This window comes from Diabrotica undecimpunctata, chromosome 8, assembly GCF_040954645.1.
Source record: "Diabrotica undecimpunctata isolate CICGRU chromosome 8, icDiaUnde3, whole genome shotgun sequence".
NCBI lineage: Eukaryota > Metazoa > Arthropoda > Insecta > Coleoptera > Chrysomelidae > Diabrotica > Diabrotica undecimpunctata.
In genome coordinates, this window is record NC_092810.1 from 134,379,103 (window position 1) to 134,406,125 (window position 27,023).

The following is a 27,023-nucleotide window of genomic DNA, read 5'->3' on the forward strand; positions in this document are numbered from 1 at the left end:
GAATGAAATTATTCTCGAAGAATTGAAAGAACTTTTCAACGAATGTTTTCAGAGAGGAGAAGTCCCTGATGATTGGAATGAAAGTTTGACAATACTCCTCTTCAAAAAGGGAGACAGGGGAGATCTCAAGAACTATAGGCCAATCTCCCTGCTCCCAATGCTCCCCGACTGAAGGATAATAGATGGAACCACGAAATATAACAGTGGAGGCCATGGTTAGGAAAGAGAAGCAGAGGAAGACCACAAATGAGATGGGCTGATGATATTAAGAAGATCGGAGGACACAACTGAAATCAAGTGGCGCAAAATAGAAGACACTGGATTGATTTGGGGGAGGCCTATGTCCAAAGTTGGATTACTTAAGGCTGAAGAAGAAGAAGAACAATTATTTGCAATATACAAGTATCAAATGGATTGTTCCAAATATCTAAAATATCGGTTTTTTGTCTGACACATTTTTTCTGAATATTTTTACTTCGCGTTCTGACGTTCTTATGGGCAATATGCTTAGCCCATTTGGTTTTATTATCTTTCGCCCAAAAAATATGGACCAATGGCAAAATCTGTCTCATCTTCTAATTCTTCATTTTCCTGTTCCGTATCGCTTCCCTCCAAGTTTTCTTCTACATGATCTTCTTCTTCCGATTCTTCTTCATCATCATACTCATCACCCGTCGAAACTTCTTCAAAAAGTGCTAGAATAACAATCTTTTTTGCTCGTTTTCATAATCCATAATATATGAGAAATAAAGTTTTATTATAAAACTATTACTTGAAAGTCACAAAATTCTATTACTTCTCTAGACGAACACGATCCACTGCACCGGTTTTACAAATTACAAACATACAGTTCGAGTAATTACATCAACACTGCAATGAGCAATGATACACAGTCGATAAAAAAATTTACCTATCAAAAGAACTCAAGGACTCCCACCGGTCTCCTAGACAAGCTGCGTCTACTGAAAGGTTAATCGTCTAGAGCTAATATTAAAGTTTGCCCAATGATTGAATGAAAGTTTGAGCGAGCTTGATTTTTATTGTGCCATATTTCTCCATTGCATCGAAAACATTGCGCAGTCCGTATTTTGCACTAGAGCGCTAGATTTGACAGTATTTGGTTTTTACTTGCATTTATTAGAGAATAACGTCATCTGCGAATCTAAGACGGTAACCTTTCGTCGTCGATATTGATACCTCTGTTCTTCCAATACAGTCATTTCATTCCGCATTCGAGGACAATTATAAAAAGTTTAGCCAAAATGTGAAATATGGCCTAACTATATGGATGAACAAATCACCGCAACAATTTGAAGTAATACATTACATCGCATATTCTCTTGAATTATATTTATTAACCACGCCAATAAACCGTGACTTTCTAAATTAAGCGAAACAATAATATCAATCATAAAAATAATTGTGGCTAGAATATTGGTGAAGTAAAAAACTGACAATGTACGTTTCAAAGTTATATTAATTAAAACGGATAAATGTTGAACTTTAGTTAATTAATAAAATTAGTTTCTAACATTATTCAAATTTAAACCGCCCACTTTTCAAAGTTCTGTTAATCAAAAATTGTAACATTTAATAGACTCAAATAATTATTGAAGGATTTATTAGTTGGGAAAATTTATCGCAGCAATATAAATAAATACAGGGAAGATGATTTAGGACTAAATTTCCGTAGATTGTGATTTTAGTGAACGCAAAAAGTAAACAAAAGGATCACACTGAACGGATCACGGAACTATATAATCCTTTTAACACAGCCGGAAACCGTACACCCATAAAAACAGACATTAACATTGAAAAGGTCGTTAACAGAATAAAACAGCAAAGTATATACCAATACCATCATCATCATTCTGGCTTCACAACCCTGCGTGGGTCCTAGCCTCCTCAAGCATTTCTCTCCAGACGTCACTTCTTCTTCTTTAAGTTCCATCTTCTATCGAAGGTTGGAAATCATCATGGCTATGCGGACTCTGTTGACTACCGCTCTAAAAAGTTCTACACTACTGCATTCAAACCATTTCCTTAAGCTCCCTTAAGTTCCAGACGTCCCTATCCATTGCCTTTCTATGCTAAGCACGTATTCCCATATTTCTCGTGTCTTTATCGATGTAATCAAGGAACCTTGTTCTGGGTCTTCCTCTTCTTCTCTGACCAACGGGTCTATCAAGGAGCGTTTTTCTAGCCGGGTCATTTTGTTTCATCCGCATTACATGCCCTATCCATCTCAGACGTCCTATCTTAATATGTTTTACGATATTCTATAAATTTCCTGATATATTCTATAAAGTTCGAAGTTGTATCGTCTTCTCCACACTCCATTACCATTTACTGCTTCATAGATTCGCCTTAGTACTCTTCTTTCGAAACAACGTTACAGATTTAATAGAAATCAAAAAAATCGGTTGCCTGTAAAGTCGGTTTTACGGGCGAAGATTTTACGTGACAACGTCTTTTTCTCGGTAGAATATTTATTGATATGAATATTATTAAATTGCACAATAGGAACAAGGAATTGAATGACATTAATAATTTACTTAACACTATCAACATTTGTCAATAGTATGACATAACCTATAAACTCAGTTTCTCAACTTTTGTGTCAATCTAACAATTGATCAATCAATCATAGTTTACGATAATGAAATATTAGTGTACAATTATTTACCTTTATTGTTGTAGTTGTTGTAAATAACGAATCTAAGCACTCCACATTTTCACTACAGACACAGCTGACGATACTTTAACCACACGTGTGAACTTGTATTATGACGCTTTCTCGGTTTTCCAACGCCAAGAACGCTCGAGAAAGACAGAGACACAAGCACGCACCGATTCAACGCGCCTAATTCTCTAGTGCTGCGCGCACAGCGGACCGATCATGTTTGAGTGGGAGAGAGACGCAAGGCATTCGCCGGTCCGGCGGGCCTCTCTCTCGTTCGGTGACTCATCGTAACAGACGTGAGCGGGCGTTACACTTTTTCATGAGTGACTCCGAGCCACAACCTAATTTAAGACGTTGTCACGTCAAAAGAAGTAAGTCAATGAAATCGTATATACCGTGCACTCTGTATATTTTTATAAACATGATCAAGGAAAATTGTTGCCTGATGGCTATCGAAGAACCGTCTATGACCAACATATATTCTTACCGGAGATCTATGTACAATGTCAGTTTTTTTAGTCGTGTTCGTCGTATATAAAATAGAGTATGCAGCTCGTGACAGTTTCCACACGTGTCACAGACTCAAATCGTTAAACAGCAAAATATGTATGTCATGCTTGTGTTATATGCCCCGCGTCGTTTCATGATATTTCATATGTTGTAAGGCCTTCTTCTTCTTCAACATCTTGTACATTTATTATTATTATCATCCATAGCACCCTATCTCATTTGATAGTTGGATGGCTTGACAGTCGATCGACGCAAAAAAGTAGATTTGACAGTTGAAATGACAGCTGCTAAGAAGAATAATTGACAGTCGACGCAAAGAGAAATATTTAATAATTGAAATTACAGCTAACAGTTGCTGATAAGAAGGAGAATTGACAGATAGAATAGAAAAAGACTTGGCAGATGGCTCGACAAAAAGAAAAAGATTTAACAATTAAAATGACGGCTGACAGTTGCTGATACAAAGAATAATTGGCAACACCGAAAAGAAGAAGAATTTACAGACCGAAAAAAAGAATAATTGACAGTTGACATTACCTACTGAAAAGAAGAAGAAGAATTGACAGATGACAGCTGAAAAACAAGAAAAATTGACGGACGGAAAAAAAAAGAGGAGGTCATTTTGCAGGGCCGGTCTTTGTGAAGCCGGTAGGTGGGGCTTCGTTCTCATTGGGCGGTAGGCGTTGCGTGTGACGTCAATGGGCGGGGCTTATGACGTCAGAGTGGAAGTGGACGGGCTGGTCTTAAGTGTCCTATACTCTGCTATTCCCTTAAGTCTATCGAATACCTTAGCCAATTACATAGCCGACTAAATGGTCTAAGTTAAATGAAAACATTACCTACTGAAAAGAAGAAGAAGAATTGACAGATGACAGCTGAAAAACAAGAAAAATTGACGGACCGAAAAAAAGAAGCGGAGGTCATTTTGCAGGGCCGGCCTTTGTGAAGCCGGTAGGCGGGGCTTCGTTCTCATTGGGCGGTAGGCGTTGCGTGTGACGTCAATGGGCGGGGCTTATGACGTCAGAGTGGAAGTGGACGGGATGGTCTTAAGTGTCCTATACTCTGCTATTCCCGTAAGTCTATCGAATACCTTAGTCAATTACATAGCCGACTAAATGGTCTAAGTTAAATGAAAATATCAGAAAAAATGAACTAAACTAAAAACTGAAAATTATGTACCTCTATAATAGCCCACTGTCAGAGTAATAGAAGTTAGAAGCCAGAAGTTTTTCCTGAGTCAGATAAATATTTTTGCACAGCCAAGATTTGAACTGCTACATGAGGTCTTCTTGCCCGACCCATAATCAAGTTATATTCCCATTCAGGTTGGGAGAGTTATGTTACAGCCCTAACATATTTCTTAATACTGCTCTGCATATTTCTTTCTCGATAAAGATATTTTTAATAATACAGAGTACGACTCTGCACTGTATTGCTTTGAAATATTTACTTATCGACAAAAAATTCGAGTTTTATTAAAAGTCTTAAATGTAAATTTTTATTACCTCATAAATCTCTCAAATTTTCTACCTCTATCTCTAACTCTATTTCTATCTCTGGCGCCTATCCCTAGATACAAAATATACAGTTTAATTCGATATCTGCATGTTCTATTCTCACTAAAAGATTTTATTAGCTGGTAAAATATTTTATTGCTGTTGAATTTACGAAACTATAAGCCATAAACCACACACCTGTATTTTTTATTGTTCTATTTTTACTAAAAAGTTCCTTAATAGTCGGTCATTAAAAACAATTTGTTGCTTTTAAATCTACAAACTAGAAAACCATAAAAAAATATCTTTAAGTCCTCACTTGCAAAAAATCCCTATAAATTGCCGGTTCTTTGCCATAACAAACATTCTTGCTCTAGTCCGCAGTCAGAGAACACATTACGCGCTTTATCAACTTTATCTTTAACGTAATATTTTAAAGTGTCTGCGCTTCTTCTAAGTTTTAAACCTTTTTCCACAAGAGGGTAATTTCTCTATTATCTGATCAACCATTAATGAGAATAAATAAGGATCAAGTACAGTGACCTGGTGTAATCCTACTTTCACATGGAATCTATCAGTTTCTTCCATAACCCCAATATATTGATTTTACTCATAAAGGAAACCTTTATCCATAATCTTAGTTTTTGCTGTACATAGCAATTCTTTTACACTGCAGCACACAGTTAATTTACAATTTTTTTTCATTATTAAACAATCAATGAAATTTTTGTTACTCATATTTTTAAGGTAAAGCAGTAGGTAATCAGTAAAAAGAGCAGCAGCCAAATATTTGTATAAATCGCTAAAGTTCAAAACCTACCTTTGCAGCTTGAATCATTTTCGCTACTTCTACTTTTGTTTTTCCTTTTACAGACTGACCGTTCACGGAAACCAATTCATCTCCTGATTGCAAGGTTCCATCTTTTGCTGCGGCGGTGTTGTCAAAAATTTGGACAATATATAAACAAGGACATAAAGGTGACCCGCCACCAATGCTGATACCGATCAAGTTATTATCATCTTTTCTTATAGTGACACTTCCAGACGTCACCGTCATTCCCCTTTAAATTAAATTACATGATTAATATAGCGATTGGCAAAAATAAGTTATTTGTGTACGGTTGATAATATACAAGGTTTTAAAAATCACGGCAAACATAAAATGAAAATTCTGGAACTTGTTGTATATCGATTATGATATATAAATAACGTTTCCTAAACTAAATGGCATAATATAAACTCCTGGACAAAATGAACAAACTAAAATGAATTTAAAAAAAATACTAATGAAACCCCTAGCAGTGAAAATGACCTTTGATGGCAATGTACCTGTGTTGGCACAGATACATACTTTATTTTTTGGCATGTATCTCTGGTTGCCTAATTTATTCACTGTATGCTTTCGACATGGACCGCTTAGTTTGTAAACGAATTTACGTTTACGTTGTAAACGTTTTAAGATTATATTTTTTAAAAGTTTTTAGTGTTTTTGTGTTACATTTTACCTATGATGGTCCCAGGCTACTATACCTAGGATGGCCCTAGAGCCATCATAAGAATATGAGCCACCATATAAATAGATGTAATAAATAATCTACTCTTTTAATTTCAGAATAATTCAAAAAATAGACAGCAGTGGGATGAATAAAACATGGTGCAAGCCTAGAAACTTTACGAAATAAAACAATGGGTTATACAACAGCAGAAAAAACCTTTAAAGTACCTCGAACTACAGCGCGTAGAAGGTTTAAAATTGATTAAGGCAGTATCAAAGGATATTTAGCTGGAAGCCTACATTTAATGTCCAAGTTGAAACCGAAATAGCGAAGCATGTTGTTAATTTAAGAATTTAAGAACGCTTGTTTTTCAAATAGCAAGGAAACATAAAATTAACCAGCGATTTAATAAAGAAAAAAACATTACTGGTAGAAATTGGCTGAAAGGGTTTCTTGCAAGGAACCCATAGATAATAGCTCCTGAGCAGATTTATATCGCAAGAGCACATACTTTCAATAAAGAAAACATTAGAATGTTTTTCAGTCCTATTGGTGAAGTTATGGAAAAAATATCCGTTTTTTGCTGAAAATATCTACAATGTAGACGAGACTGGTATGCGCACAGTCTCTTCAAAGCTTCTCAAAATTCTTGCAAACAAAGGAAGGAATTAAAATTATTAGCAGCGCTGAACGTGGTCAAAATTATACAGCTGGTGTATAAACGCCATAGGAACATTCGTTCCTCCTGCCTTTATTTATCCTCGGAAACGATTTAAAGCTGAGCTAATGAATGACGCACCTGTACGCAGTGTAGTATTTTAGGGACAATGGCTGGATGAATACATAAACATTTGTCAAGTGGCTCATGTCATTTGTCAAGTGGTGCACGTTAAAGCATGGAACGAAAATAAAATCCCATTTATTCTTGATGGAGACAGTAGTCACAAGATGTTGGAAGTACCGGAATATAGTTAGGAAAATGGAATTATTCTATTTTGTCTTCCGCCACATTGTTCCCATAGCGTCCAACCCCTTGATGTTGGCTTTTTTGCACCACTACAATTTTTTTATAATATGAAAATACAAAAATGGACTAGAGATAACCCTGTATGGACTGTTACTTACTTCTAAGTGACAAAACTTTTTAATAATGCATATCTCAAGGCGGCGAATCCATCTAATGCAATTTATTTTCAAAGTTCTTTTTAACACTTTAACTGGCATGTAAATTCAGAGTTAATTTTGTACCGAGTCTTCTGGGCCAAAATATTCTTTTCTTCTTAATTACTCTATTCGTGTTTATTTTTAGCAAAAACCATAAAATCGGATTTGTTTTTCGGTTATTTTTGTAAAAATTGCTGTGTCCTCATATGGTTCACGCGGCCTGCGATTGTGAAATTGTTACTAATGTCTAGTTGCAGGCCATGTGTACCACAGACGGACACTGAAGGTCAAATAGTCTGTTATCTTTCCAGTAAGAGAGTGACACGTGTAAGATGTTTTAGTTTGTTATTTACTTCCAATGGGAGTATATCGTCGACTTCACGATTGAAAAAAGTTAATATGGCGCACAATAACAAACAACTAACAACGAGTTTATAAAAATTAACATGAGTGATAATTTTTTTGATTATTCGAATTCCGATTTGGATCCTACATATAATATAGATTCAGCGTTGACGACTGAATCCGACAATGAACCTATAGCGAAAAACAAGCGAAAATTTTTAGAAAAGGTTTGTTAACTAAAATCTTAAATAAAATTTTAGTTTGTATAATCCAATTTTTTTTACTATTAGATTGGCTTCACACAAACGAATTTACGTTTGTTTTACATATTACAAATATATCATTTAAATTGACACAAAACTTTGATTTGCGCATAGATAGAGTAAGCATTATCTGAAAATAAGGAGACGTGAAACCCAATACTTTTGCAGGACCATCCCGTGTTCAGTCATCTCGAGTAATGGAGGAAGAATCAGACAGTTCTTTGACTCAAGATGATGATTTTTTGGCAGATACTCTTAGATCAGAAGAAAATTCTTTACAAGAATCAAACTGGGGACCTGTTTACAGAAATTTTCGAATTTTTGATTGTCCTTTGAACTTTGGCATTCCTGAAAAGCCATTTGAAAAACGAAATGGCTAATAAGAATGAACTGTTATTCTTTGAACTGTTTGTCTCTGAAGATGTTATAAATATGATTGTCCTCAAAACAAATAAGTATGTAGAGCAACAAATTCTTACTGGACTAGTAAATGAAACAATTACGAAGGAGTCACGTTTTAATTATTGGAAAGAGACTAACTACACTGAAATGCGTACATTCATAGCGGTCCTTCTTTGGATGAGACTGACTCAAAGCTGTCATAAGCTGATTACTGGCACAAAATTTCATTGTATAAAAGTGATATTGCTAAATACATGCCCCAAAATCGGTTCGAATTGCTCTTGCGCATGTTTCATCTAGCAAACAATAACGAATGTTCTGGAAATTACAGACTTCATAAAATTCAATGTCTGGTCAATGAAATGAACGCTAATTTCATCGATGTATGATTCCAGGCTCAACTGTTTGCATTGATGAAACTATGATCCCATTCAGAGGCAAGTTATCTTTTCGACAGTAAAAAGTCGGAAGGAAAACGTCATAAGTTTGGAATAAAGCTGTTTAAAATTTGTTTATTAGAAGGCTATACCCACACAATTAAAATATATTGCGGTAAAGAAAAAATTATTGGACAACCAGTTGCTGAAAGAGTAGTTATGTTAATGATTAAACCTTTATTGGATCAGGGTAGGACTCTTATTACGGACAACTGGTATACATCAGTTAACCTGGCTAAATCTAAAAACTAGATCCACTCATCTTATTGAAACGTTGAGAAAAACCGAACAAATCTTCCCAAAGATGTTGTAGAAGCCAAACTCAAGAAAGGGGAGATCATTGTCAAACAAAAAAAATGATATTGTAGTTATGTAATGGCATGACAAGAGAGACGTACTTTTTCTGTCTACAAAACATAGAGACGATATGATAGAAGTAACGCATAAGGAAGGTCCTAAAAGAAAACCTGCAGGCATTGTCGAGTACAATACGCAAAAGCGTTTGCGGACATGTCAGATCAAAAGACACCTTACTCAAACTGCTTACGAAAGTCTGTCAAATGGTACAGAAAAGTGGCATTTGAGATGATAACTGGTACTTCATTGGTGAATGCTCTAATTATTTTCAATAACATCAACCAAAGCAAAATGTCAGTTACACAATTCAAAGAAAATGTGTGCATGCAACTTCTTTAATGTAGTAATATACCCCTTTCTGTACAAGTTCAAACCAAACATAAACTTACTCAAATACTTTGAATAAAAGAGGCAGATGCACGATTTTTGCAAAAAAACTCTGAACTATATGGTCGAATTTATGCTGTAAAAAAACACAAAGCGAGTAAAATGTGTATGCATCGGAAGTGAAGACAGACCGTTTGTGTGTTTAGAATGTTTCTTTGCCAACCATGTTTTCTCAAAAATATAACTAAAACATTTACAACAAAACTGACTCTCAGTACTTAATTTTCTAGTTAAAAAATGCTACATTCTATGTACTTTTGATTATATAATATCATGTGCTATCATAAAAATAAAAAAAAAGTTGATGTGTATTTAATTTTGTTTTTAATATCTCTTATACCTTTAAAAATTAAAAAAATCCACGATATTTTTAAATGTCATAGTTCTACCAAAGAATATAGACTAAGCGTCTATATTCTTTGGTTCTACGCCAGGCTCAATGATATTCCTATTTAAATACACTGTAAATGTGTACCAGCCATGGACACATGGCTAAAACGCTGATAAAATCGGCGTCCATTATATGTACATTGTACATATGGCACAGAACTAAAATTGCCTATGTCCATATATGGTACATGGCAGTTAAAGTGTTAAAAATCTGGCATACATCCGTTTAATCCAGATGTTTTGAGGGCTGGTCATTTTCTGCTGTTTCAGTAACAAATAAGGAGTTGGAAAACATATATAATAAATCACAACTCATAAATTCAAACAGCAAAGAAGAAACCGTACTTAAAAATGCAATTGTGTTGTTTTTCTTATGAGCCACCATTTTCAATTATGCAGTTTAACTCGAATTTCCTAATGACTTGTGAGGATTACTTTTATATTGCTGTATTTCTAGACCATAACCCACTAAAAATTATGAGAATATCGTGAAAACAAAATGTAATTACTTACGACTTAAAGCTATAAACAATCACAGACAAGTGGATAAAACAATTTAAGACTGGCTGATATTCTCCGAAAATAATTTAGTTATTTAAAATCCACAAGGAAGATGAAATTCTTTTAGTTAGTTGTATACCATGAATTACAAAAGTTCTATTTAAAGATGCTTTATAAAAGGTATATAACTAAAAGAGCTTTTCGAAATACATCACAGAATGTTTTCGGACTAAAAAGTTCATCATCAGTGTGTTATTACCAGGTATACATGAGTCAAGCTAATAAATATCTGTGTAAAAACCCTTAAAAAGTTACAAAATTTGTTATGTGTTACAATATTGCTGAACATATGTTGTGATCTTAAAGTATTAAACAGATACCCTGCATATCAACGTAACACTCCTAATGGGGGTTGTTGCTGACCCTCAGACAAGGTCTGCCCTGTTGCCATGCAGGGATCTGTTATATACTTTAACATCACAACATGTTTTCAAGAATAATGCAACACATTACAAATTTTTTAACTTTTTAAGGGTTTTTACGTAGATATTTGGTGACATGACTCATGTATACCTGGTAATAATACACTGATGATGAGCTTTTTAGTCGAAAACGTTCTGTGATGTAGCCCGAAAGAGTCTTTTTAATTATATACCTTTTATAAACTATTTAAAAAAAAATTAAAAATTATTTAAGTTTATTTGTGTGTTAATTTTGCCCAGAAGTTTATAATGATACAAATGTTTAAAGCAGATGCATTATACAGCAATACAAGCCAAGCATTCTAAACAAATAATATTCTATGGTATTTACACAATGACGTAGAATCATAAGATATACATTACCTACATCAACATCATCCGATATTGCAATAGTAATTTCAGTTGCCCAATTACCTAAACTTTATTGAAAAAATATGGTCATAAATTAACTATATAACATATTAAACATTTTAAAATAAAAATAAAAAAATGTTTTGATAACACTGCGTACGAAATTGTTACGCACATCTTGATCCCGATATCGAATTTATGGAAATTTATATTACATAAGATTTAGGATTTATATTCTTAAAAAATTCAATCTTATTATAGTGAAGATATCTATCCGCTGATATCCAAACTTAAAAATCTTTTTGTTTGAAGCCTTCTTATCTTTACGTTATCATCATTTTTGGCACTATACATGGGAGTTTCAAACTATGATTCTATTCATCCATTGGAAAACATATTTTCCTCATTCCTCTAAAAAAATTCCGGACAACAGAAACAAGTATGGCGCTTCATAAGACAACAAGGAAGCGAAATGAAAGAACTAGTTGAAATAGAATACATACAAGAGGATATATGGGTGGCCTTCCTGACAAAAATGTTTAAAAAACAAAACGAAGAACCTTTACCAGAAACGTCAAATATAATAACTGAGGAAAAGAGCGAAATCTCCCAAAACGATGTGAAAGAAGGAATAAACAAATTAAAAAACAGAAAGTCACCAGGAAAAGATCAAATACCAAATGAACTCTTAAAATATGGAGGTGATCACCTTGTACAACAACTGCAACTTCTTATTAATAAAATAATCACCACGAACAGAATACCAGATGAATGGAGGAGAGTGATCATGGCGATGTTCTTCAAAAAAGGAGATAAGAAAGACCCCAATAATTATCGAGCAATAAATCTATTAAATACAACACTAAAATTGACAAGAAGAATAATAGCGACAAAAATAAACGAACGAATATCTCTGCAAGAGGAACAGCAAGGATTTCGGACAGGAAGATCATGCACGGATGCAGTTTTTGTAATAAGACAAATAAAAGAAAAGTCGCTGGAATACAACAAACCAGCATATATAATGTGTATGATAGATTTGAAGAAAGCGTTTGATAGAGTGAGAATTCGGGACGCGATACATTTATTATATGAAAAGGGAATATCAGTGGATTCGCTAAGATTCGCTGAGCCCATTAATATTTAATCTGATAATGGATGAAATCATAAAGAAAGTTAAAAGAAGAAAAGAATATAGAATGGGAGAAAAGAAAATAAGGATAATATGCTACGCCGACGACGCCATAATAACAGCCGAAAATGAAGATGACCTACAAAGATTATTTAAAGAATTCGAAGATACGGCGCTCATATTCAACATGGAGATCGCAACAGAGAAAACTAAAGCATTAGTGATATCAGCGGAACCGAGACGATGTAAACTAGTCGTAAATAACAAAATAATAGAACAAGTTATGAAAACTGAATACTTGGGAATAAAACTGTCAAGCTACGGAAAAGTGGAAAAAGAACTACAAAAACAAGGGAGCATGGCAAACAGAGCAGCAGGATGTCTCAACAACACAATCTGGAGAAACGAATACCTCACAACGGAAACGAAAACCAGGATATATAAATCAACAATAAGACCGATAATGACGTACACAGCGGAAACAAGAGCAGATACGGCGAAAACACAAAGACTACTGGAAACAACAGAAATGAAAGTCTTACGAAAAATAATAAACCAAACTCTAAGAGACAGAGTAAGAAGAGAGGAAATACGAGCGAGATGTGGTATAGAGGAAATAAACGCGTGGACCAAAAGAAGAAAAGTGGAGTAAAATCAACACATCGAAAGAATGACAGAAAATAGAATAGGACGAATAGCAAGAGACAAATCTCCAAATGCAAGAAGATCATTGGGACGACCGAGGAAAAGATGGTCAGACAACGTCAATTGAGGCTAAAAACCGAAGTAAAACAGGCATTTTGCCTATTTATAAAGTAGGAAGAAGAAAAAGAAGATGAATGACAGAATGAAAATACGATGGAGAGATTAGATGAAAGAATTTATAATAATATTATAATAAACATAGTAATAATGATGGTAACATGAGAAAAATAGTCGAAAAAATTATAGAGCAAGTATTATAAATGTTTAAAAAAAAAGAATCGGATAGTCTGCTACATAAAACATAATTTTCAATTAAAACAGCTTTAAGTTCCACAAGTCTACAACACATAAGCCAAATTAATTCTTGTGTCGTATTCTCAACTATCTCGACAGAACATTTTACTATGTAGTAAAAATTGGATATAATGACATTGAAAAGGGCTCTTTTCGTTTTCCAGAAGCTAAAGTTTTCTGCTACAGTTCATCAAAAAAAGCATACGACACATAATTAATCAACCAACTCATAATCCGAGTGTAGTTAAAATTTAATTAAAACCTGAACAACTTTCAAGCAAGTTTGTTAATGAAATGTAATCAGAAACTTCTTTGATGAAGTTGTTTTATAACCCAACGACATTTTTTCTCACGTTTATAATACGTTAACGGTCTTTAATTAGGCTTATCCGTGACTAAAGACGAATGCTGAAGTGCTTTCAGCTAGTTTAAATTAAACACTATTGTATGCATTTATAAAAGAAAGTTCCAATATGATCGTAATAGTATTATGCAACAGTAATTGTACCTCATACAGGGTAATATAAAAACATATTTTTTAAGATCGACCAGAAAATATACATTTTCTGGACAATTTTTTGTCCAGAAAATAACGTTTAGCCGGTCAAAACCGAAAACTGGACGTCGAGGACCGCCAGAAACTTTTTCCGATCATTATTTTTTCTTTCCAATCGCTGTTTGATAATAAAGTCTGCCTTGATTTCGTTACAAGTGTTAACAACATGTATAACAACGTTGCGACTTAGTATGAAGTAACAGTTGATTTTTAATTTGTTGTTTGTCAAACTTGTTTCGCAAATGTCCACAAATGTAAAAATATCAATTAAAATTTTTTATTTATCTGACACAGAAAATTAAATTCCAGAAGAAATTTTAGAAACAGCAAAGACAGCGAGTTTATATACATTTTCGAACTATTCTATGATTGCTTGCGACCGAAAATTGATTAAGTAGTATAACATATTTAACTGCGTGTTTGTTGTCTGTGATAATAAAGTCGATCTCGTTTTTGATCTTAAAATCATCATATATTATCATGAAATGTTCGTGGCCTTTTCTAACAGCTGTATATAAGTTATTGTAACGCTGGTCTATTTCTTCATCGGTGTGATCCAATGTTGGTGCATAGACTTAAATAATCTTTTTCGGGTAACGGGTTATAATTTTACAAGTTCAGTGGTACCTCAAGTTTTCCCTGGAGTTTAATTCGTTCCGTAACCTTACTCGTATGTCAAAGCAATTTTCCCCATTGAAATTAACTGAAATGTCATTTATGCATTCTTCACCTGTGGTCTTCACCTGCAGATCGTTCAAAAAAACTGACCAAGGTTTGTTTCTTCCTCGTTTTCAGGAATTACAACTTTTTCAGGTTAATTTTTGTCCACGAACTCTATAACTTTCTCCCATATTTACAAGATTTGCTTTATACCTCTTGTACACGTAACCTATCCCACCTCTGGCTCCTCGTCAAAACCAATTTTTTGTTGAACCACCGTATGTTGTTACGAATGTAGCTGGCGTATCTCCTCGGTTCTCAGCTTCTATTCGTCGACGAGTTTGTTCATATCTCTCGTATTTACCTCCATACCCATGGATTTTTCCAAAGAAACAATCTCCTCTAAGATTAACACTTCGGGTTCCAATTTGTCGAGAGCCCTTTCAGCTACAGCCTCAGGCCACAAATTTGTCCATACAGAGGTTAAAATAATCATTGTAACACCTAGCCAGACCTAATCAATAATTCATAGGCATATCACGATGTTACAGTGGTCTTTTCAAAACTCTCGAAGGTAAAGTTTGTGTTCTCTGTCATCTCAAAGCAGCGCCATAAAATGTGCTTAGGGTACAACTTTTTTAAATTAGAAATCATCTAGTATTAGGATACCATTCCGTTAAAAATAGTAGTATTTAGTGGTAGGTGGAGAACCTTTATAAACTTGAACGATTCGAGTAAATCATCTCCGAGATTTGGTATGTAAGCAGGGGCATTTTCGAGGACAAGAAGGGCAAGTAGGTTGTTTTCCTGTAGATATTTTTTTTAACAGAAGGGCGAAACACCAGGTTTATCCACGCCACAAAAAATTTCCTGGTGACCCACGCGTTCGGATTTGTACTCCACATAACTAACAGTTTTTCTTTTAAACTCTAATGTGAGTTTAAGGCTCTGGAATTTTCCGAATGGTATATTAGCAGAGGCTTGATTTTGCAAGTTGCCACTTGCATTGGCGTAAAGTGCTACAGTTAAACTATCCTTCATGGGTTTATAACCTGACATTGTCTTTTACCAGAAAAGTCCTGTTTCGTCACAGTTTAAGACTTGCTGTGGGAAGTATCCCTAGGGTTCTATCAGTTTGGAAAACTTTTTACTGTAAGCCTTAGGTGCTTTCACATCCGAACTTGCTGCCTCACCATGCCTGACGACAAACTGAATGCCAGTCCTTTTTCTAAAGTTGTCAAACTAGCTTTGGCTTTAAACGAGTCTTTTGATTCTTCGTTTGTGAAAGTGTGTGGGATCTGCTTCAGCTAACCACCGTAAACCGTTCCTGCCATCTGCCACGTGATGCTTTGTGTCAAGGTTCCCTTAAAGCTGCTTCTCGGTCACCCACACTATCAGCAGTTTCTCCATCTTTTCATGGGGAGGTATGGACCTAAGGAATTATTGTAATTCCCTTGGCTAGCGTTATACCCTTTATCAACTCCTTCTGTTTAAGCACAGTACATATCATTGATGTGCTACGCCCTTACATCCTTGTTAAGTCAATTACTCGCACACCTTGCTCATGTTTTTCTATAAGTTCACTCTTTAATTCAATAGATATCATCTTCTTCTTCAGACCCATGGTTATAAACTAAATGTTTTGTAAATATACAAAAAGCAAAAACGATGAACCCAACTTATCAAAAATACTTCTAAAATGAGGGAAACAAGCATATAGACTGGAAAAGACAAAAAAAAATAAAAGACCACGTATATTTATTGCACAGAGATCAGAGATTGGTGAGTAGAGCAAAAAAGTTAGATTGTAATGTCAACGAAGAGACTGGTTCGTGAATACAGATTAAATGTGTATAAATAAATACCTTCAATAAAAAAACTCCGATAAATAATTTGTTCCAAAACTTTTAGGACATTCTTCTTATTGCGCCATCTTCTAACGAAGGTTAAACGCTTTCCTATCTTTTGTAACCTGAAATATCTGTTCAACACTAAGGTAAGTCCAATCTTTGATATCCCTCTGCCAAGATTTCTTCTTTATTCTCAAGCCTTTTCTTTCCTCTACTCTTCCATGTATGATGACGTGTAGAAAAGAGTATTTATCATTTCGAAGTATGTGGCCCAGGTACGATGTTATTCTTATGTTAATTGTGTTCATAAGCTTTCTGCCGTGACCAATTCGTCTTAACACTTCTTCTTTTGAGACTTTAAAGTCCAAGGAATTTTAAGAATACGGTCGGAATTCCAGGATATACGTTATGATTCTCAGCTTATTTTTTATTACTGAAGGACCCTATACTTCCATTTTCATCGTTCTTTTCTACATAATAGCAAATATGACTGAATTTTAAAGTGGATAGGCTTTCTCCATTCCTTCTAATCTCTGCAACTCCAACTACGTCCCAATCTAATTTAGTTTACTTTCCATTTTGATGAATTTTTATAACGAAATATAGTTTAGTTTTTTAGTTCATATTCATAAATCTTTAAATTACATAATATATAACTTTACTAAATATTTTAAAGCATCTAAAGCCATTCAATGTGCCTTTTTGTAACTTGTGAAAAGTGCGTGTTAGTGTATATTGAAAAACAAAGTGTTCTCTTATGTTTGTTTAAATCCAAATGGTGTAAAGTTGCAACTTTATGTTTTCACTATACTAAAACTATACTACTACGAGTTTTTTACGTTTTTTGAAAATATAATTTCCACTTACAAAAACCCATCTGTAGCAATACAATTTTCTATATATCTAGGAAAACTATTCTTACTAAAAGTTCAAGTGTTTAGTGCTAAAAGCTCTTGATACTAAAATCATCTAGCAATTAGCATTTATGAATGGAAAAAAGTTATTTTTTATACAAAGTAAAAGGGAAAAATTTCAGTGGTTGGCTGTATACCATAGTTAAAAAAAACTTTTATTAAAAAATAATTGTAAAATCATCCAAAAGGATTAATCAGTGAAAAACTTGAAAGTATATTTCCACTTTAAAATGATAAAAACATAAGGTAAAATTTTGACTGTTGAATTACAAAACATGTGCAAAATACTTATAGAAATGCTTATATTACATGAAAATCATGGTTAATTTTAATATTGTAATGATACTAGGTCGACCTTATAAAATTTAAAATGAAACATATATATATCTTCCTTGTTCGAAAGGGGGACAACTTTGTCCGACTATTAGAACCAGCTAACTGACTAAGTCGGGAAGGAAGTCAATTTTTGTTAAAATTACAGGTCTTCAAGACAGCCAAAAGTGGATTTTTGGCGGACACTCAAACAATAGCTCAATCAGGATATTGTGTTGTGAAATAATCCGTTTTGAAGAATTATGTTGTTGTAATAATTAAAATTAAAGTGAATGAATTAAGTTAATAAGGTGAATTAAATTAAATTTAATTGTGAAAATTAAATTAGTAGCTAGTAGAACAAGTTAACTGCATGAATAGAGTCAATAAATCAATTCTGCATTCGAGCAATGACGTTACCGACGGGCAAGAGTGTGTAGTGTCAAAATGATAATTACTTTAGAAGTCGTTAGTAGTCGAAGTTAGTAGAAGTCTTTACTTCTATGTAAGCTTTTTTATTTTTTATACTGGGACCCAATAATGTAAAATTATACAATAGATACCCTTGCTGGGAAATGAAATAATACAAATAGGAAAAAGCACTCTGTTTAAGAGTGGGGGGGGATCAAGATATATTATGGAGTGGGATTTATGGTATCTGAGGAAGTAAACAAAGCAGTCGTAAATTTTCAAGCAGATTGAATATATTACTTGATAGTAAAAGGAAAGTATAAAAAGAAAAGTATCATCAACGTACATGCGCTCGCTGAAGATAAATATTTAGAAACAAATACAGAGTTCTGCGAAAATTAGCACCCTAATAGGAAGTATACAGAAATGTGATATAAAAATAATCATTGGAGACATGCATACCAAAGTCGAAAAAGAGGAAATATATAGAAGAATAACAGGGGGCTAAATTTTGCATATTAAATCAAACGAAAATAGGAAAAAGTTGATCAAATTTTCTACAGACAATAAAATAAAAATGGCAAGCACAAGTTTTGATCATAAAGATATTCATTAGGTAAAATGGCCTTTCCTCGATGGAAAAGTAAAAAACAGATAACAAGAGTGGCCATACACTAGTAATAAAAAAGTTAAAACATGAATTACCAATATTTCCAAAACCTGTTAGAGACCAATTAAATTACCAGCTAGAGCGCCTTTAAGAGAAACAGGTGGTAAAAGACTAGAGGAAAAAATAAATAAAAGGCTAGAAAATTCAGTCAAACAGGAAATAGATAAAAAACGGCAGACTATACCGACAGCCATTTTGGAAGTACTGGTATAGGAAGAGTGCACATAAAAAGACGTCAAAATTGGTTTGATAGAAATGCTTTGGAAAGAAGAGACAAGGCAAAACTACGAAAATACTCAAAATAGATTAAAAACTGTGTTGCTGGAAGAATAGTTAAAAAACAGCTAGAAAAGCATTTGGAAACATAGAAGAAACCTACATACACAAAGAGGTAAACAACAGAAAAACTAAAAATAATAATAAAAAGTATTGCAGAAAGAAAGAAGAATTTCTTATAGGAGTAAACTACAGAAAAATTAAACAGATAAGCGAAATAGTTCAACTATTTGTTAAATACACATCAAGGAAAAGAACTTAGGGAAATAAGAATCAGCAAGAAGATGAAGAAGAAACGTGACAGAATTTGAGTACTTGGAGTAACTATAATGAACACAGGAAAAGAAGAAAAAGAGATAGACAAAAGATCGAAGGGAGCAGTGCGGTGATAAGTCTAAGAGACAGTAAACAGACCCACGATAATATATGCCAGCGGAATGTGAATTATGAACCAGTAGGAAAAAAGGAAGTGGAAATCTGGAAAATAAAAGTGTTTAGAAAAATATTCGAAGGAATACAGTCGGCAGAGAATATTTGCAGAGACGAAAAAAATAAAGAAATAATGAGTATTTATAAAAAAGAAATTATTACAGCGAAAATACTAGCCTACAGAGCTAGATGGCTCACATTATATGAATGCCATAGAACCGAAATGTTAAAACAATACTGACTGGAGGAGGTAAAAATGAGTAAAAATAGGAAGTCTAAAGACCAAATGGTTGGAAGTAGTAAAACAAGACTTGGCAGAAATAGGCTTGATAGATGGAAGAGAAAAAGCAAGGAACAAGAAAAAATAAAAAGAAATATATCAAGTTTGTGGAAGACAGGGGTCTTCAAGGCCTGACAGGTCAATTTAGCTAGACGTTAAAGTAAAACAAAACCGTTTTAATAACCTTTACTTTAATTTAATTAAAATATCGTCATATTTATTTATGTTAAAAAACTTTTTTCCATCCATTAAAAAATAAAACTCTTTCTAGAAAAATACTTTATTTTATTATAACTTACATTGTATTTTCTCGATGATATTTGTCAACAAGTGTCAAATCAAATTGGATAACTTCCAATTCTGGAGTATCCAAATATACTTCTGTGGGTTGTTCCGACGAAGATGCATCTTCATTTTTTTCCAAACTAACAACAAAAAAAATAAGAAAGATTATATATATATATATATATATATATATATATATATATATATATATATATATATCACGTATCAACAAAATATAGGACAAATTAATTAAAATAAAGTAATTTGTAGTAATGTGACAAATAACATAACACACAAAAATTATACTAGTTTCACTCAAGGTAAAATATTGCAAAAACTCCCGAATTCTAAAGAAGAATTTAGATGAAATTTTGCAACTAAGCTTATCGTGCCTTCCTCTTCAAAATTGATATGACTAGAATAGGTGATCTTTGTTTTTAAAGGATGAAAACTGTCCATTTTTACAAAAAAAATAGCAGATATAAGCGTTATTTAAATCTAAATTATGTGTAAGTATATTAAATCAAGATTTGTTTCTCACATAGAAATGTATTTTATAGTTTATAACTATTTTTTAACCCTTAAAAACTACCCTTTACGTAAAAATTTGTAAAAAACTAAACAGAATATTTTGCCACTTTAAATTGTGTAATGGTAAATTTTGTAGTGTTTAACCTTTCGTTTATGTTTATAATTTGCTGTAAAAAGTGCAGCGGCTAGCTTGTCTGGTAATTACAGGGGCAATGTCAACATGCACCACTGCAACTTTATAGGCGATGCTGAACCATCTTCCCTGGCATAAGGAGGGAGGCAGTAACTACCGCCTTAGAACTGCGACAGACACAAATAATAAAACCTGGAGATTTAGTTGGCCACCCAAAAATCTTGAAAAGAAATTCCATTGGATTCTAAGAACAGGCTGACAGATGCCATGCCAGTCAAATTCGATTTCAGAACACCGTTTGTGTTCATAAAAACCACCAAATGGGTGAAGAAGTTAAACGGAAATTAAAAGATGGTTCACTGGTATGGTGTACGGATGGATCTCAGATAGATGAAAGGGGACGGAGTGGGAGTTACTGAGCCCAATTTCAGGCTATCCAAATCTCTTGGAAACGCCTCAATTACCTTTCAGGCAGAAATACATTCTATAGACAATAATGCCCAAGATTGTCTTAACCGAGATACTCAAAGGACAAAAGTCTTTGATGTGGGTACCAGGTCACAAGGGAATTGCAGGAAATAAGGAAGCTGACAGCCTCGAAAAAAATGGGCTAATACCCCATGAGTTCAAATGCGTAGCACTTATTGGTAACGGGGTAATTGTTTATCTTATTTCTCTGGACTATAATTTATTTAAAAACTATAGTCTAATATACACTTTATACAAACATTATTAAGATTATTGCTTGACAAACGGTAGTGATATTAAAATATGTGGCACTATTAGTGTTGATTTGTTTTTATTATTATTTTTTATCAAGACTGTCTTTCTAAAGAAACACTAATACTTACAACTTCAGTAAATCTTCGTTATCGGGCGTTGTCATCTTGTAATAATAGATTTAACTGTTATTCCAACGCTTATCTAAAATGTCAACTATTAGATAATAAAAGACAATTAGTTATAAAACCTACCTAATTTACTGCATCCTATTCTAAGGATAACTAACAAGTTAAATTTTTTGGTAAGGGTCATTTATTTTTAATTCTCTTCAGAATTCTTCTCCTTCAAGAGATCAAAATTCATCATAGTCATAGCCATACCCAACAGATATTATTTAGATGACTGTGAATAAGAGCAGTGTGATGAACTTAAGCACCGTCGTGTACAAACCACATTCTTTGTCGAATATTAAGTGGAACCTTTTACAAATTATTACTCAGAAGATCCAGATATACAGTGCTAGTCAAAAGTCCATTCACCCCCTCGTATCTTTTGAACGGTTATTGTTATAATAGTGAAATTTGGAGGGAGGTCATAAACACACGTAGGCTTCTCAACGAGTGACGTAATAGTGACAGATGACGTTACAGCGCCACTGTGACAGATAATTTTAAATGGGAAGTTTAAGCTCATTTTAATGAATAAATTAAATAAATACTAAAATTGTAGCTTCTCATTTAATTAATAAATATTTAACAACCAGTTCTTATAGTAAGGGTACAAAATGTGCTCTATCTACTTCCTGAGAGTAATGCATCTTATTTCTAAACTCTTGTCTTACTCATTCAAATGTGTCGGGGGAAATTTCTTTACATTTTTCAACAATTCGTTGTTTCAAAATGTCAATATTGTCGGGTGCTGTATCGTAAACTTTAGATTTCAAGTATCCCCACAGAAAAAAATCTAATGGTGTGAGGTCCGGTGACCAATCTGGCCATTCTATCGTACCTCGTCGTCCAATACATCTACCACGATATTCCTTATCTAGGTAACGTCTTACTTCACGATAATGGTGTGCAGGAACACCATCTTGTTGAAACGTTATTTCCAAGTTTTCGAATTCATGTGGATTATCCTGCAGAATTTCAAGTATTTACGGTTCAATTGCATTTTGTAACATCTTCAGATACCTACACTTCACCTGTTAGGTTAGTATTGAAAATAACACTTTCAAACGAGGTATCACTTGCCATAAGGTCCTATTTGAAATTATCTGTCACAGTGGCGCTGTAACGTCATCTGTCACTATTACGTCACTTGTTATGACTAGTTAAGAAGCCTACGTTTGTTTATTACCTCCCTTCAAAGTTTACTATTATAAGTATACCCGTTCAAAAGATACGAGGGGGGAAACGGACTTTTGACTAACACTGTATAGCACTACTCATACGATCGTCAAAAAAATATAGACCAATTATATGGTGCCAAACAATACCACCCAAACATATATAGACCACCTACATAGTTTAACTATGACTGTTAATAAAGTAGGAATTGCTTAATGCATAGTAATGAAAATTATGTCGATTCACTGTTCTATATTTATGAAATGAAGCCCCATCTTCAAAAAGTACATAATCAAAAAAAATCGGTCATATTATGCACTTGCTGCTGAGACCATTGACAAAAAGCTAATCTGCGATGGTAATCACCGACTATTAATTCTTAATGCAACTCAGATATTTTCGCTAAAGTTTGACTAAAGGCGAGTTTATATAAATACATTGATTCGTTGGCGCCAGTAGCCACGCCAGTCTCATTTGCACGCCAGTAAAGGCAAGTAAAATTTTGGCACTCCACTTTCATTGTAAAGCTTGCACTACAATATTCCTCTCAATTCTGTTATCTCATGGTTGTTTCCACAATAGTTATATGTCAATCGAAGAAAAGAAATTTGGAATCCGTGTAGGGTGTCGGGATTAGCCGTGTGGAAAACCAGTAGACAGAAATTTGGCGCTTCAGATAAACTTCTGAAAAACAGAACTTTTAACCAAAGATCCAGAAAATTACAAAAACTGTTTACGGGTGTCTGATTAACAGATTAAAATTTTTGTTCAGAGAGTAGCACAATATATTGAAAAACTATCTGCGAAACTATAGTGACATCTAACATTGAGGTATTTATCATTTGAAGACTTCTCAAATATGAATATCTCACCAACACGTATTGCTCCACATATGCGGAATGTGAAAAAATATACAGGGTGTCCTATTTAAAAAATGGTATTTTTGGATATTCTATATGATAATGGAATTATCAAATCCGGGACTAAAAAGTCTGTTAATGCCAAAAATTAAAAAAAAATCCAACTGCTTCGGAATGTGTCACCAAGGTAGCCTATTATCGAAAAATGAATTTATTCCATAATTTTGCTCCTCACTGTATAATTAAGCTTTTAGAACAGACTGCAAATAATGCTTGTTTTTTCTTGGTGAATAATACATAACAAGAAACAATATTAAAACCTCTACAAGTCCTAGTAATATGCCCATTTGTTATTATATGATATAATTATATAAATGTATAAATAGAATCAATAAAAGAAATATATGGCAAGCATAAGCAGTAATTAGTAAAAAAGCAAATAGCCTTGTTAGAACAATAATATTACGTGCAGTTTAAGCAGCGAAAAATCTAAAAGTTACATTACATGCGATCCTCATGATAAAACGTAGGGTAGTAATATGCCATTGGATACATTTCTGTATAAAAGTACTGGTACATTTAGACAGATCAAATTAATTTACTTAGGCACTACAGAAAAACAAAAGTATATAAATAAATGTTTAACTCAAGTTATACAAAACGTGTAGTTATTGTACTAAATTTGGAAAAGGTAAATTTTGTTGTAATGAGGTCATTTAAGTGATTAAAATAATTTGAATATCACATACATAACAAAATGGCAGCGTAGTACCTACTTAATTTATTTTTACCCGTATTTATCGGTCAAGTATGGAGTATTGACTGTTTATGCCAAATTATACTATAATAGTTCACATAAAGAGTGTGCATATAGTTAGAGTGCCCGTCGGCAAAAATTTTCATGGGTTTTTCCACTATTTATTATTTTTTTTTTTTTCGAAACATGTAGATTTTAAGAAGTACCGAAAATTTAAATTTAATTAAATCACAACATCTGGAGATTTTGTGAACCAAATAGACCACGTATTAATAGAAAAACGATCAGCAACAAGCATTCTGGACGTAAAAAGTAGACAAATGAATGCTACGGCTCAAACCACTAAGAATGGAAGAAAGGAAAGATGAACAATAGACGAACTAGAGAAAGAAAACGGTATTTGAAAACAAAAGACAAACAGCTGATAAAGTGTGTAGAAAAGAAAAGAGAAAACACATAAACAAACAACTAATAGATATAGAAATAAACTTAGAGAAGACAAAACACAAAATACATAAAAATTTATCAAACAATAAAACAAGGTTATAAACCAAAAACTAATCTGTGCAGGAATATAAACGGTGAAATAACTGGAGCACTAAAGAAATTAAAGAAACTTGGAAAACATATTTTGAAAAACTGCTGACCGAAAACTCTTACAATGATAATATAGAATACACAGAATATGAGCTATTGGCCAACGAAAGGGCAATCAAACTCCAAAAAAATAACAAGGCCCCTAAATGTAATGGAACACTCGCAGAATTGTTCAAGTTGGGGGGAAGAGAAATACCGAAAAGGATATATGAGTTCATACACAGAATACAGAAATAAGAGAAAATGCTAAAAAAGTGGAATAAGAGTATCATATGCCCAATTCATAAAAAGGGCGATAAACAACGCCTCTGTCAAAAACTATAGCAAAACTACTTCCTGTGTTGTGTATATAAAATATTTAGCAGTAGTAGGCATACGTAACCATAGACTACAACCTCTCGCAGAGATCATCGGAGAATATTAAGCAGGATTCAGGCAAGAAAGATCAACCATCGATCAACTATTCACGGTTAAGCAGGTCTTAAGCAAATCTTGGGAACGTGACATAGTTAATTTTAAATATTATCCAAACTAGTTAGGCTCATCCGAATCACGATAACAGACACAGTGGCTCAGGTACAGATACAACATGAGATGATAGACTCATTTCAAATAATATAAGGGTTAAAACAGGGTGATACGTTGGCATCAACATTTTTAATTTAGCACTTGAATACGTACTTAGAAAAACATCAGAAGGTAAAAACAACACACTTATCAATAAATCTGATAAAACAAATAGGTCTGCCAATAAACACAAAAAAGATTAAAATCATTGTACAAAGTCGATCGTAGAGAGAAACATGACCCAACCTGACAGTTGATAATATAGCGTCTTCAATGGTCAGGCCATGTATTTAGGATGGAAGAATACAGGCTCCAAAAAAAAACCTGTTGAATGCAAGAATGCAGGGGAAGAGACCGATTGGAAGGACGAGAAAGCGATGGGAGGATAATGCGGATGAGGACGCAAGAAATCTCTTTGGCAGTCGATCATGGAGCAGAATTGCTACAGACCGTAACAAATGAAGAGGTTTGCTAAGGGAGGCCAGGGGTTGAATTGGGTTGTAGAGCGATAGGATGAGCAAAATGTGTAGTAACTTCCAGCCATTTCCAGTCGATGTTAAAGTTTGACCAACATGGCAAAAACTTAATTAACAGATATACTAGACAGTTGGGACTGGGTTGAGTGAATAGAGTATACTTACTTAAAAGCTGATAAATGGCTTTAAATCAAAACAGTACTTATATACTAACTAAGCAAAAATTTAAAATAGTAAATTAGTTAAAATCTCTAATGACAATGCAATACAGAAAATATGTTAGAGAGAAAATACATAACATATCGACGGAGAAGAGACAATAAATGGATTTTTACAGAAGCATTAATTCTTAATGCATGAGCAAGTTAAAATATAAATTTCTTTTAAGAAATAGAAATATTTAGATTAACGAATTCGTCGTGAAATAACAATTATTTTATCTTAAAAGAACGGAAATCAATATCAAATGAATTATCAACGTTACTCTGAATGTCTCGAGTATTTACCTTATTTAGTACAATAACCTTACTACATATAATTAAAAAAGCGTGGTAATCAATATTAAACTTTTACAACTACTTACATTTTATCTTCTTCAAAAAAATAGTCAAATTCTAGATCCAACATACTCTATCTAGTAATAAAAGCTACTTAACCTGGCGGAAATAAACTATTTTATTAAATAATTACCGGAACTAGGTACAAAGATAAACAAACAAACCAATAAATTTGATAACTTTTATCACTTGTGGTACATGACAGAAACGTCATGCGTCGAGACGCAGGCGTCAGTTATCGATTTCATTTTGAATTTACTTTGTCGTGACATCTGTTGTGGAGAGTATCAAGTGATAAGTTGAAATGTTAGAAGTCTGTAATATGACAAACCTGCAGTATTGCTATATTAAATTAAATATATAGGTATGTGTTGGTATAGCACGTTTTAACTTAAGCAATAATATAGTTAAACATTTTAATTAATTTGATAATATAAC

At 33.5% G+C, this 27,023-nt stretch overlaps 1 protein-coding gene across 5 annotated transcripts in view; it reads right to left on the reverse strand.

Annotated features, from left to right (window-relative positions):
• LOC140448596 (PRKCA-binding protein-like) overlaps positions 1-26,779 on the reverse strand; it is a 39,187-nt gene extending 12,408 nt beyond the window's left edge. The window contains exons 1-5 of one of the 5 annotated variants that reach the window (XM_072541681.1): positions 26,612-26,759; positions 24,137-24,240; positions 21,554-21,626; positions 20,053-20,178; positions 5,510-5,750 (exon numbers count right to left, since the gene is read on the reverse strand). In XM_072541681.1, coding sequence (XP_072397782.1) covers positions 5,510-5,750; positions 20,053-20,178; positions 21,554-21,588 — 402 coding nt within the window. In that variant the 5' untranslated portion in view covers positions 21,589-21,626; positions 24,137-24,240; positions 26,612-26,759. Of the gene's footprint in view, positions 1-5,509; positions 5,751-11,276; positions 11,296-20,052; positions 20,179-21,553; positions 21,627-24,136; positions 24,241-26,611 lie in introns of those variants that run through there. The other 4 variants (XM_072541682.1, XM_072541678.1, XM_072541679.1 and 1 more) reach the window with 4 other exon arrangements.
• Positions 26,780-27,023: the final 244 nt, after the last annotated feature.